The sequence below is a fragment of the Meles meles genome, chromosome 17, assembly GCF_922984935.1.
Source record: "Meles meles chromosome 17, mMelMel3.1 paternal haplotype, whole genome shotgun sequence".
NCBI classification, from domain to species: Eukaryota; Metazoa; Chordata; class Mammalia; order Carnivora; family Mustelidae; genus Meles; species Meles meles.
This window is the reverse complement of record NC_060082.1, coordinates 2,298,427-2,308,920: the sequence shown is the minus strand read 5'-3', so window position 1 is coordinate 2,308,920 and position 10,494 is coordinate 2,298,427. Positions and strand designations below refer to the sequence as shown.

The 10,494-nt window shown below is 67.8% G+C and overlaps 1 protein-coding gene across 2 annotated transcripts; it reads right to left on the bottom strand.

Annotated features, from left to right (window-relative positions):
• On the bottom strand, window positions 1-10,029 carry LRRC71 (leucine rich repeat containing 71). Of its 2 annotated transcripts, none has more exons than XM_045983120.1 (15): window positions 9,870-10,029; window positions 6,580-6,729; window positions 6,131-6,256; window positions 5,981-6,056; window positions 5,734-5,811; window positions 4,092-4,160; window positions 3,734-3,893; window positions 3,544-3,627; window positions 3,364-3,453; window positions 2,780-2,923; window positions 2,572-2,662; window positions 2,127-2,215; window positions 639-753; window positions 230-351; window positions 1-120 (listed from the first exon to the last, which is right to left on the bottom strand). In XM_045983120.1, exons 1-15 carry the CDS (start codon window positions 10,027-10,029, stop codon window positions 1-3), a joined length of 1,674 nt encoding a protein of 557 aa, XP_045839076.1. The 2 variants fall into 2 exon arrangements, with proteins under 2 accessions (XP_045839076.1, XP_045839077.1); XM_045983121.1 differs by having other exon boundaries at window positions 639-750.
• Between the last annotated feature and the right edge of the window lie 465 nt (window positions 10,030-10,494).

The following is a 10,494-nucleotide window of genomic DNA, read 5'->3' as shown; positions in this document are numbered from 1 at the left end:
CTAGGTGGAGGCCGCCGTGGGCTCCTCCTCTCTGGGCCTGGCCTTGCTGATGGGGTCCCTGGGCAGCATCAGCTCCTGGATCATGGTGTACGTGGGACATTGCGGGGGGAAGCAATTTTTCTGAAGGAGGAAGAGGAAGGCGACAGATGACAAAGGGGTAAATATCACTTCTCAGGGAGGAGACAGTTTCCCAGGTCAGGGCAGGGGTGGGCAGGAGCGGGGGACTCACCGCCAGCGACAGGCACAGCAGCCCCACGGGGCCCTTGGCCGCGCTCTTGGACTTGGAGAACTGGGCCTGGTGCTGCACGGTGGCCAAGAAGCCCTCCAGCCCCACCTCGGTGATGCGGTTTCCTGGTGGGGGGAGCGGCTCGGTGGCCCCCGCCCCTGCCCCTCCCCCCTCTGACGCCCCTCTGGCCTTCCTGCCTTCACCTCCCACCCACGTCTCCCTCCCGACACTCTGCCAGAAGCAGGGCCCGCCCTGCTCTCACCAGGAGCCCTGTGTGGGGTGGCCTCTGCCCTCGCGATGCCCAGCCGGGGCACACCCGTGCTCTGCTCCACTGAGTCGGGGCTGCCCCCCACCCCCTGCTGCATGGGGCCCAGGTGGCCGCAGGGGGAGGACGGCAGGGGCGCTCACGCACGGGTGAGGTTGAGGTGCAGAAGGACCTTGTTCCCAGGCATGAACACTTTCCCCTCTCGGTGCTCCACGGGCTCCAGGAGAGGGTTAACCACCTCTGAGGGCTCGGAGACCAGCTGCTGAAGCAGGAGGACCCCTGCCGCTGACCCGAGGCGCTCAGCCCACGGCCCCGCTCTCTGTCCTCCGTGCTGGGGGTGCAGAGATAAGCCTGCACCCCCAGAAGCAACCCTGGAGCGTGAGCCGGGAGCCAGGGCGACCCCATCCCCCAACACACACACACACACACAAGCCAGAGTCTGTGGGGCCCAGAGCAGCGCCCGGGGCAGGTCCCCGGGACCACAGCGGGGGAGATGGAGGACAAAGGCCGTCCAGGCACAGGAACCGGCCAGAGCAAAAGCCAAAGCGTGCGGCACTGGGGTTCCGTGGGCGCCCGCGGCAGCGAGGAGGGCGCGGCGGGGCGAAAGGGGGGTGGGGGGCGGGGGGTGGGGGGCGGGGCAAGGTACCGGGGGCGGGGGGCGGGGCAAGGTACCGGGGGCGGGGGGGCGGGGCAAGGTACCGGGGGCGGGGGGCGGGGGGCGGGGGGCAAGGTACCGGGGGCGGGGGGCGGGGGGCGGGGGGCAAGGTACCGGGGGCGGGGCAAGGTACGGGGCGGGGGCGGGGCAAGGTACGGGGGCGGGGCGGGGCAAGGTACGGGGGCGGGGTGGGCGGGGGCGGGGGCGGGGCGGGGCCTGACTGCCTCCGGTGCAGGAGCGGAGCCTCCGGTGCAGGAGCGGAGCCGCCGCTTCTGATGTCCAAGCCCCACGTTGGGCATAGAAATTAATTTTTTTAAAAAACCCTTAACGCAGCCCCAGCCCCTCTCCACCTGACCTTCCTCTCTGGTAGGATCCTGTCTTGATGGCAGACAAGACTCCCAACAGAGGCCCTTCCCTGCCGATGCGGGAGACAGAAGGGGAGGGCACAGACCCTGGGGCAGCTGAGGGCTGGGGCGGGGGCAGTGGGGAAGGCTCCAGAGTGAGGTGTAAGACCTGTCCGAGGCGAAAGGGGGAAGAAGGCTCCAGTAGCAGAAGAGAGGGTCTCCAGGAGCCGTGCACGGGAGGGGCCGCAGGGGGACGTAGGACGCCTTCCTGGGGGGCTGGGACGCAGGCGAGGAGGACGGGGGAGGGGGAGCGCCAGCGCGGGAGGCCCCGGGACAGTGGACGTAACAGGGAAAGGTTGAAGGGAAAGGAGAGCCCTGAGCTCCCACCCGCCCCCCAGCCAGCCTGGGGGGGGTTGCACGCGAGGACGGCAGGACATGAGTGGAAGCCAGAGAGACCTTCCAGGAGGGGCTGGCGACACGCACTTGAGGGAGGTCACAGCTGCCCACCATGGCCCCCCTCCCCGCGCCCACCCGGTTCCCCCCACCCCACGCCCAGCCCCCGCGCCCACCGGCTCCCTGCGCTCACCCCGCCCCCACCCCTGCGCTCACCGTGCCCGCCCCCACCCCGCAGCCTACCTCGGACTCCAGCAGAAAGCTGCGCTTCTCTTTGTTTCCGATCTTGGGCCCCTTCCCCTTGTTGGGCTTCTGCTCCGGGATGGTGACCTCTGGAGGGAGAGGGGCCAGAATGCACCGCGTAGATGGTGCCATACTGCCCGGGGGCCCCAGAAGGAGCGGGCAGGACCAGGAGGATCGCTCCTCAAACCTTGGGACGGGGTGCAAGGGAACAGAACTCGGTCCCTTTCCTCAGGCCAGTGCCACGGGGGTCCAGGCAGGGGATGCGTGACGCGCAGTGTCCGGGACAGAATGGGGGGCTCGCCAACAGGAGGAAACCGGCCCAGAGACCGCGGGCCCTGGGATGACCAGTGCCGCGGGCCCCGGACACTGGCACTCAGGAGCCTGCGTTCCCCACCCCAGCAGGAGGGGCCGCCGACGGGCAGCCCCACTTACTCCCCTTACTTACTCCCCTTGGAGGCCTTGGTGTCTTCTTTCTTGAGGGTCCCCTGGGTGGGTGACTGCCCTGACCCCGGTTTCTCCTCTCTCTTCGCCCCGTCCTGTGCCGCGCAAGGAGAGAGCTGAAAGCCCCCGCTTGCTGGGGCTGTCCCCAGGCCCTCCTCCCCACACCCCACCGGCGCCTCGAGGCGGCTTCCTCCACCGCTCAGCACACCCACCCCTGACTTATCCTTTTTCTTGCCCAGGCCTTTCAGGGTCTTCGTGGTGGGCGTCTTGTCTGGCTTCTCCGACAGGGCAACGTTGCTGAGCCCCGTAAACGGGTTCTTCTCGCCTTTGGAGTCCCCGTGTCGAGAGGAGGAAGGCTGCGCTCACAGAAGGGAGGGGATGGAGCCGGCACCCCTTCCTCAGGGAGGGGTGAGGGGATTCCCGGCCTGGGACAGCACCCCTGCCCCCATTGCCCTGCCTAAACGCTGATACTGCTGCTGGGGACGCTGGGGGCCCCGACTCCCACGCTGGGAGGGAAAACCCGGCCCTTCCACGGCTCCGAGTGCGTGTCGTGCCTTCTCTGCGTCAGTCCTCTGCACGGCCCAGGAAGCAGCCGGTCCACCGGTGGGCAAACAGCTCGCGCTCCGGGGCGGGGACCGGGCTGCCCCGGGCTCTAACTCTAGCCATCCCCTTGGCCCACACGCTGCTGGCCGCGGCTTGGTAGGAGACAGAGCGCAGCCCCCCACTAGGCCTGCGCCCAGGGGCCACGACGGGCCAGTTTAGGAGGGGCCCGGGGGGGGGGGGCCGCCGGGCTCACCGATCGCGAGCGCTCCTGAGACCCCTTTTCCAGCAGGAGGCGGCGGCGCTCCACCAGCTCGGTGTGTGTCAGCTCGAAGGGGCGCAGGACCTGAGGCGAGCGGCCACTCAGAAGCCAGCCGCCGGCCGGGGACACCCCCCTCACCGCCTCCTCCCCCCGCCCCCGTCCTACCGCACCCACCTCGGCCAGCTTCAGGGCTCCCTGGTCCTGGATACGGTTGTGCGCCAGGGACAGCCAGAGCAGGGCGCGATTCAGCCTGAGGCCCTGGGGCGGGGGTGGGGAGGAGCGCTGTGAAGCCGCTGCCTGCCACCCCACTGCCGGTCCCCATGCCGGTCCCGGTCCCAGCTCCCAGGTCCCGCCAGACACGCACGTCTGCGATGTAGCCAGCGCCGGCATCCCCGATGTGGTTGAAGCCCAGGTTGAGCGCGACCAGGGAGCGGTTGCAGCTGTGCAGCGTGGACAGAGCCTGGCCCAGCAGCTGAGCCCCGTGGTCATCGATGTCGTTGTTCCGCAGGGACAAGTGAGAGATGCTGCCCGTGGGGTGGGGAGGGGGACTCGCTAGGAACATGGGGTCGGGGCTCGCCTCTCCGGGGGATCTGACCTCTGGGGGTGACGGGGCAGGAATCCTGGGTCCGTGGGCAGGTGGGGGAGGGCAGGGAAGGGGAGACTGGGACTAGGTGGCCTGGGGAACAGGCCCAGAGCAAGGGGGCGAGAAAAAGCAGGCTCACGTGCTGTCCAGCGCCATGAGCTTGTGATAGGGCTGCTCGGGCAGCGGGTTGCCCTCCAGAGACACCTTCCTGAGGACAGGGAAGGTCTGAGGACCGGGAGGCACCCCGAGGCCCGAGGAGGGATGGGGTCAGAGAGGAGGTGTGGGTCTCCGGGACGCAGCTGGGAAACAGACTCAAAGGATGGCCTTCCAACAGACAAAATGATACGGGACAGAAGTGTGGCCGTGCCAGGGGGGTCACTCCCCAGGGATAGTGGCCCGTGGTGACGTGGCCTCTGGGAGGATTCCTGGGACCAGCACGTGTGCCCCAGCAGAGGGTGGCGGACCTGATGACTCACTTCTGACCAAATGGGATGTGACAAAAGTGGTGAGATGTCACTTCTAAGTTCAAGTTCCAAAAAGACTGTGGCCTCCACGCTAGGGGCTCCATGGCCGGCGTGGGGCTGTCCACCTGCAGGGAGGCCCCGTGCTTTGTGCACCGGCCACACGTGGGGCTCGGAAGCCAGGGGACAGCAGTTCCAGCCCACAGCTCCAGCCACCCGCACCCGCCTTCCTGCCCCCCCCCCCACGGAGAGATTTGTGGGTCAGGAATGGGGAAGTGACCCGGACCACCACGGGCAGTGCCCCCCCACAGTGCCCAGGGATGGGAGGGGGACGGAGGACCTTTCCCAAGGCCCAACAAAAGTTAACTAATGGCATGAAATTTCTCTACTTAAAAATATTCTCCCATGCGGCTCCTGGGTGCCTCAGTGGGTTAAAGCCTCTGCCTGTGGCTCGGGTCATGATCTCAGGGTCCTGGGATCCAGACGGGATCAGGCTCTCTGCTCAGTGGGGGACCTTCCCCCTCTCTCTCTGCCTGCCTCCCTGCCTACTCGTGATCTCTGTCAAATGAATAAATAAAATCTTTTAAAAAAATTCTCCCACAATTTAGTATCACTTTCAGCCTTTGGGGTTGGCTCATCTTTCACGTAAGCCTGATCACATTCATTTTAAGAGAACGGTAACGAATGCTACCGTTTTGTTTCTGCTGGCTAATTTGTTTCTAATTCCCACGATGCACACAAGTCACGTTCCATGGTGTTCTCTGTGAAAAGTGTTGAGGACCTCGACCTCAAGCTGCAGAGGACGCCATCCTGCCCGGCAGACACGCCCATGGAGGGGTGGGCGAAGCGGGAGCCAGTGTGAGGCCCTGGGGTTTGTTCCGTGAAGCAGGGTAAGTCCAGGCTGCTGGGGGAGCCCCGGGAAGGGGCGCCGAAACCAGCTTTGCCAAGGGCACCAGCAACGACACCGCCTTACACCTGACACCGCTCCTCTCCCTCTTCGAAGCTTTGCTCAGCACGGCCTCCTCCAGGCAGACTTCCTGTCTCCCCCGTCCTTCACCCGTGCAATGGGGTAACTGCGTCTTACCTGTCCCCACTCCAGTGGTAGGCCCCAGGCCCCAGGCAGCAGGGAAAAGCTCCAGGAAGGGGGGGGGAGGGCCCAGAGGCCAGCCTCTCCAGGCCCTGGTGCGGCAGAAAGGGGACCCGCTTCTTCTGGCCAGACTGGCGCTTCAAAAATCAGCACAGCCCTGGGCAGGGATGCCGCTCTCCTCCCCAAAGTGCCCACCCTGCCAGGGCCCTCCCGCCCGCTCTCCTCTCTCAGACCTGAGCGTGGGTGCGCAGAGAGGCAGGAGAGCGATGAAGGCGGTCAGGGTCTTGTCGGTCAGCCCCACCTTCCACAAGCTGGACTTGGGGGTACGGAAACCCAGCTGGAGCCTCGCCTCCTCCTCCCCGGGCCCCTCCAGCCACACCCTCCCTCGTGCCCCTCCCCCACAGCCCCCGGGGGCTCTTTCTCCCAAGCCTCCGAGGCCCCACACTGGCCTCCCGCGCTCCCCGCCCCGCGTCCCCTCACTTGATGGCCTGCAGCTGGCTGAGCGGAGGCAGACATTTAGCGAAGATTCCCAGGATCCGCTCCTCGACCTTCCAGCCTGCGGGTGCAGGAGGGGGAAGGCGCCTCAGCCGGGGGCCGGGCCCGCGGCGGGGGCGGGGGTGCGGGGCTCACCGCGGATGAAGACCTCCTTCACCGACTTGTCCTCGGGCTCCAGCTCCACCTGCACCGTGGGCCGGAAGAACACGTACTTGCTCTCCAGACTGCTGCGGCTGCAAGACCCCGACAGGCGCTGGTCATCTGCAGGGCGGGCGCGAGGGCCGGTGAGGCGGGAGGAAGCGGAGCCCCGGGCCTGGGGCGGCCGCACGGACGCCGCTCACGTCGGGGCGGGGGGTGGGGGGGCTCCGGCCCGGGGCGCAGCGTCTTGGGCCCGCAAGCGGCGTGGGCCCGGGTTGGGCAAGGAAGCCGGGAGACTCGCCCACCTGCGCCCCCGCCGCGTCGGACCCTCCCCGCACGGCCGCACTCACTGCCCTGCGCCCCCGCCGTTCGGCCCGCCCCGAGGCGCGAGGCTGGCTTGCACCGGGCGCCCCCGGCAGACACCCCCGGGGCTCCCCGGCACTCACCTAAGGCGGGCTTTTCCGACATCGAGGCCGAGGGGACGAAGGCCGGGTGCGGGCGAGGCCGGGGGACGACTTTGGGGAAGTCGGTGTAGCCCGAGCGCGTGCAGAGCTCCGCGAAGTCCGTCTCGAGGACCCCGGTGCACTGGTACTCCTCTGCGGGGCGGCGGGGGACGGCGGCTGTGGCCCGGGGTCGCCACCGGGGGGCAGCAGAGAGCAGCGGGAGCCCGGCGGGGTCCCCGGCCCGCCCGGCCCGCGCGGCCCCGCGTCCCAGGCTCGCCCGCCAGGGGTGGGGGGTGGGGAAGTGCGGGGTCGGGGGGGGCGCGGAACAGCTGGGGCCCCTCCCCGGGAGAACGTCTTCACAGCCATTTTCTAAACGTTGTAGAAACCCGCAGAGCAAGCAGCGGGGAACCCAGACGCCGGAGAAGGGGCCAGACGGGCGCGGGCCACACACAACCCGGGGCGCCCAGCCTCCGTGCGGCACCTCCCGCCAGCCGCCGGTCAAGGTCGCTGCCCCTCCGCGGCCCGCCCGCCGGGGGGCCTCCACCTCCCGCAGGGTCCCCCTTCGTTCCCTGGGGCGGCCCAGGCCCGCTGCGAGCAAAGGCAGGAGCCCAGGAGCCCCCCTGCAGAGCCAGCCCGCCCGCCCCGCACCGACGCCGAGCGCCCGCGGAGCCGCCGGCGTGCGTTTGCCCCGCCCCGCGTACAGGGCGCCGCACCGCCCGCGCTCTTCTAGATGCGCTGGGAACGTCCGTTCACTCCGGAGCAACGTCGGCGCGGACAGGCGCCCGGCGCATCCCCTCCGGAGGGCAGTGCGGACCCGAGGGAGTCCCCAGAGGCCCCTGCTCTTTCCCGCCTCCCCATGCGCATCCCAGAAAGAAGTGATTCCCGGAGCTGGAAGGGGTGTCCCTGGCACGTGCGAGAACCTGGAGGCAGGAGGGTTGGCCCGGCGCCAGCCTGCTCTTCCAGGGCCCTGCAGCCTGGAGCCCCCAGGCACCATCACTCCCACCTGGCGGCCCCCGGGGTTGCAAGCTGAGCCGGTGGACAAGGACAGCTAACAGCAGGAAACCTGCCCGCAGGCAAGAGATGGTCTGGGAGCACAGGGGCTCCGTGTTCATGGGGACAAGAGAGGGTGGAGGGTTCTTGTGGCAAAGGAGCCCGAGGCACGTTCCTCCCGCGCCCAGGGGAGAGCATGATACACAAGACACGGGAACTCCCGGGGCAGGGCCTCTGAGAGGAGGCTCAGGGTCCCGGGGTAACCCCCTTGCACAGCGGTCTCCCGCGCACCACCTACCTGCGGGAGCTGTTCCACCCCCGGGGGAGCCCCTCAACCCTTCCTGCTTCACCCACACCACCTTTCTCTACAACAGACCTTCTCGAACTCCAGCAGCGCCTGGACAACCAGTCAAAATAGTTTCCTGCCCCGACCTCGCCCCGCAGGGACCGGGACTCCGCTGGCCCAGGGGAGTCCAGGAAAGTGCATTTCTAACAACCTCGCGGCTGGTGCCAAAGCTGCTGGTCCCAGGACAGCGCCCTGAGAGCCGCCGCTGCCCGAGGAGCCCGTGCCCGAGGGAACGTCGCAGGGCAGTGCTCGCTTCCGCAGCATCTGTGCTGAACTTGGCGGGACGCGGAGATGCTCTGTGTCTGCCGGGAGCCCGCGGTTGCCTGGGGGACAGTGCCGCTCCGACAGGGCCTTCTCTTGCTCCCCCTCGCACACTCCCACCTTGCTCTCACTCCAGACCTCGCCTGTGCTCTCTGGAGAAGCAGAAGCCAGCAGACGGCGTTTCCTCTAACCCTTCCTACCGCTGCCATCACTCTAGCTGAGGCGCCAGCCCAGAGCCCTGCTTCTGCCCTGCGCAGCACACAGGACCCTCTGACCGCCACGTGATCCTGTCCAGCATCCCCGGGCAGTAGTCACCCGCATTCTCTCCGCCCCCCCGCCCGCTGGCTGGGCCAGTCAGACTTCCCTGCCAGCTGCGCTCCCCTAACAGCCCTGGGCTGGGTCCTGAGTGCTCCGTTCTCCCCTCCCGCCCAGCGGAAGCTCTTTCCTTCCTAGGCCCACCGGACCTCCGAAGCTCCCAAAGTCACACCTCCAGCCCTGCGCGCTTTGGAGTGCTCCAGATGCCTCCAGCTGACGCTGAGGTCTTCTCTCACTTGCCCTCCCTCCAGGCTTTCCTGGCTGCGTGAATGGCCCCTCAACCCACCTACTGGCACCTGGGAGTCCTTCTCTTCCCACCCTGGCCAAGACTACCAACTCGTTACTGCGAAGCCTAACCCGGTCTCCCTCACTGCTCTAGTCCAGCTACCACTGTGCCCCAGCCGGACTGTTGAAACACCTCATTCTCCGCCTCCCTGCCTCATTCTCCCCCTCCATGCCATTGTCCATACGGAGTGGTGTGGGGGACTGGCCCCTGACCAAGGTCTCACGATCACAGCCCCTTCCCGCGTCGGTTTCCCATGAGTCCAGGGACAGCAAGCCCCCGTCCCCTTTCAAAGCAGTTGGATCTGAAGCCAGAGGCCTTCCAAGAGGGGCTCCTGGCTGACTCAGTTAACAGAGCACGTTTCTCGATCTCAGGGTCATGAGTTCAAGCCCCATGTTGGGTGTGGAGCTTACTTTAAAAAAAAAAAAAAAAACACACACGCACAAAAAAAACCCTTTCCATAAATTCCCCTTCATGTATCATCGGTTTGGGTTGGGGTTTCAAGGGACAGAAGCATATGCTTACTTGTACGCTGCCTGTGGTTTTCTTTCCCCAGAAACTGTAAACGGACTGTGTGTGTATTGTTCTCTCCCTACCCGAAAAGTGACTGTGGAATGAATGAGTGAACAAACCTCCAAGTCCCCTCCTGGTCGGTTCCCTGGCACCCTGCCCTCCTTCCACCCCCTGCCCCGGGGACCTCCTGTCCCTCCCTGGGCCCTCTTCGCTCCTGCATCTTGGCACAGCTTATCCCATTTGTCAGTCCCAAACCACAGTGTGGGTTTTCTAGGATCCAGTTCAAGTCACACATCGGCCAAGCTGAGTTCCGGGAGCGGGGCTGGAAGTGCTGTGATTTCTAAGGAGAGAGCCCAAGGCCACGCCGTTAGCGCGCAGGGCACCCCGCCATGTGCGCGGAGCGGGGTAGTGCACCTGCTGAGCACCGAGCTCCTTAGCATCAGAGACGCCACGATTGTCCCCGGCTCGGCTGTCGCGCGCACCGGGGCGTCGGCCCGCACGACCAGTGCAGCGTGCGGGGCACGACGGCGGCGCCCACCCGCCCTGGCAAAGCGGAGCGCGCGAGGAGCCCGGCCGCCCGCCTACCAGGGTTCTTGGGCTCCTCCTCGCCCACCGGCTGCAGCACGGTGACCGGCTTCTCCTTGGCCGCGCGATCCCCCTTCTTGGTCACCGCGCCGGACGACTTCTGGGTCCCGGGACGCGGGGCCCGAGGGGAGACCCCGGGCGCACTCGCCTCCCCCGACATGCCGGCGCGGTCCGCAGCGACTCTGGAACGGCCCGGCGGGCGAGGAGGCCTGACAGGACTCGGTGGGGCCGGTCGAACCGGGGTGTCTACTCCGCGGCCACCGCCTTCCCCGCCCGCGGCGGCGTCGCCTCCGCGTCCCTCTCCACGACAACCGTGCGTGGCGGGCGGGCGGGCAGGAGCAACCGCAGAGCGCGCGGGGCCACCCGGGGGCGCCGCAGAGCCACGGCCGGGGGCGGGGAGCCTGGGGGCGGAGCCACAGCCCGGGGCGGGGCGAGAGAGCGCGGGGGCGCCGCAGGGGGGAGCCTGGGGGCGGAGCCACAGCCCGGGGGCGGAGCCACAGCCCGGGGGCGGGGCGAGAGAGCGCGGGGGCGCCGCAGAGCCGCGGCCGGGGGTGAGGCCACAGGCGGGGCGGGGCAGAGCCGCGGTCGGGGGCGGGAACACGCCCCGGGGCGGGTGCTAGGGGTG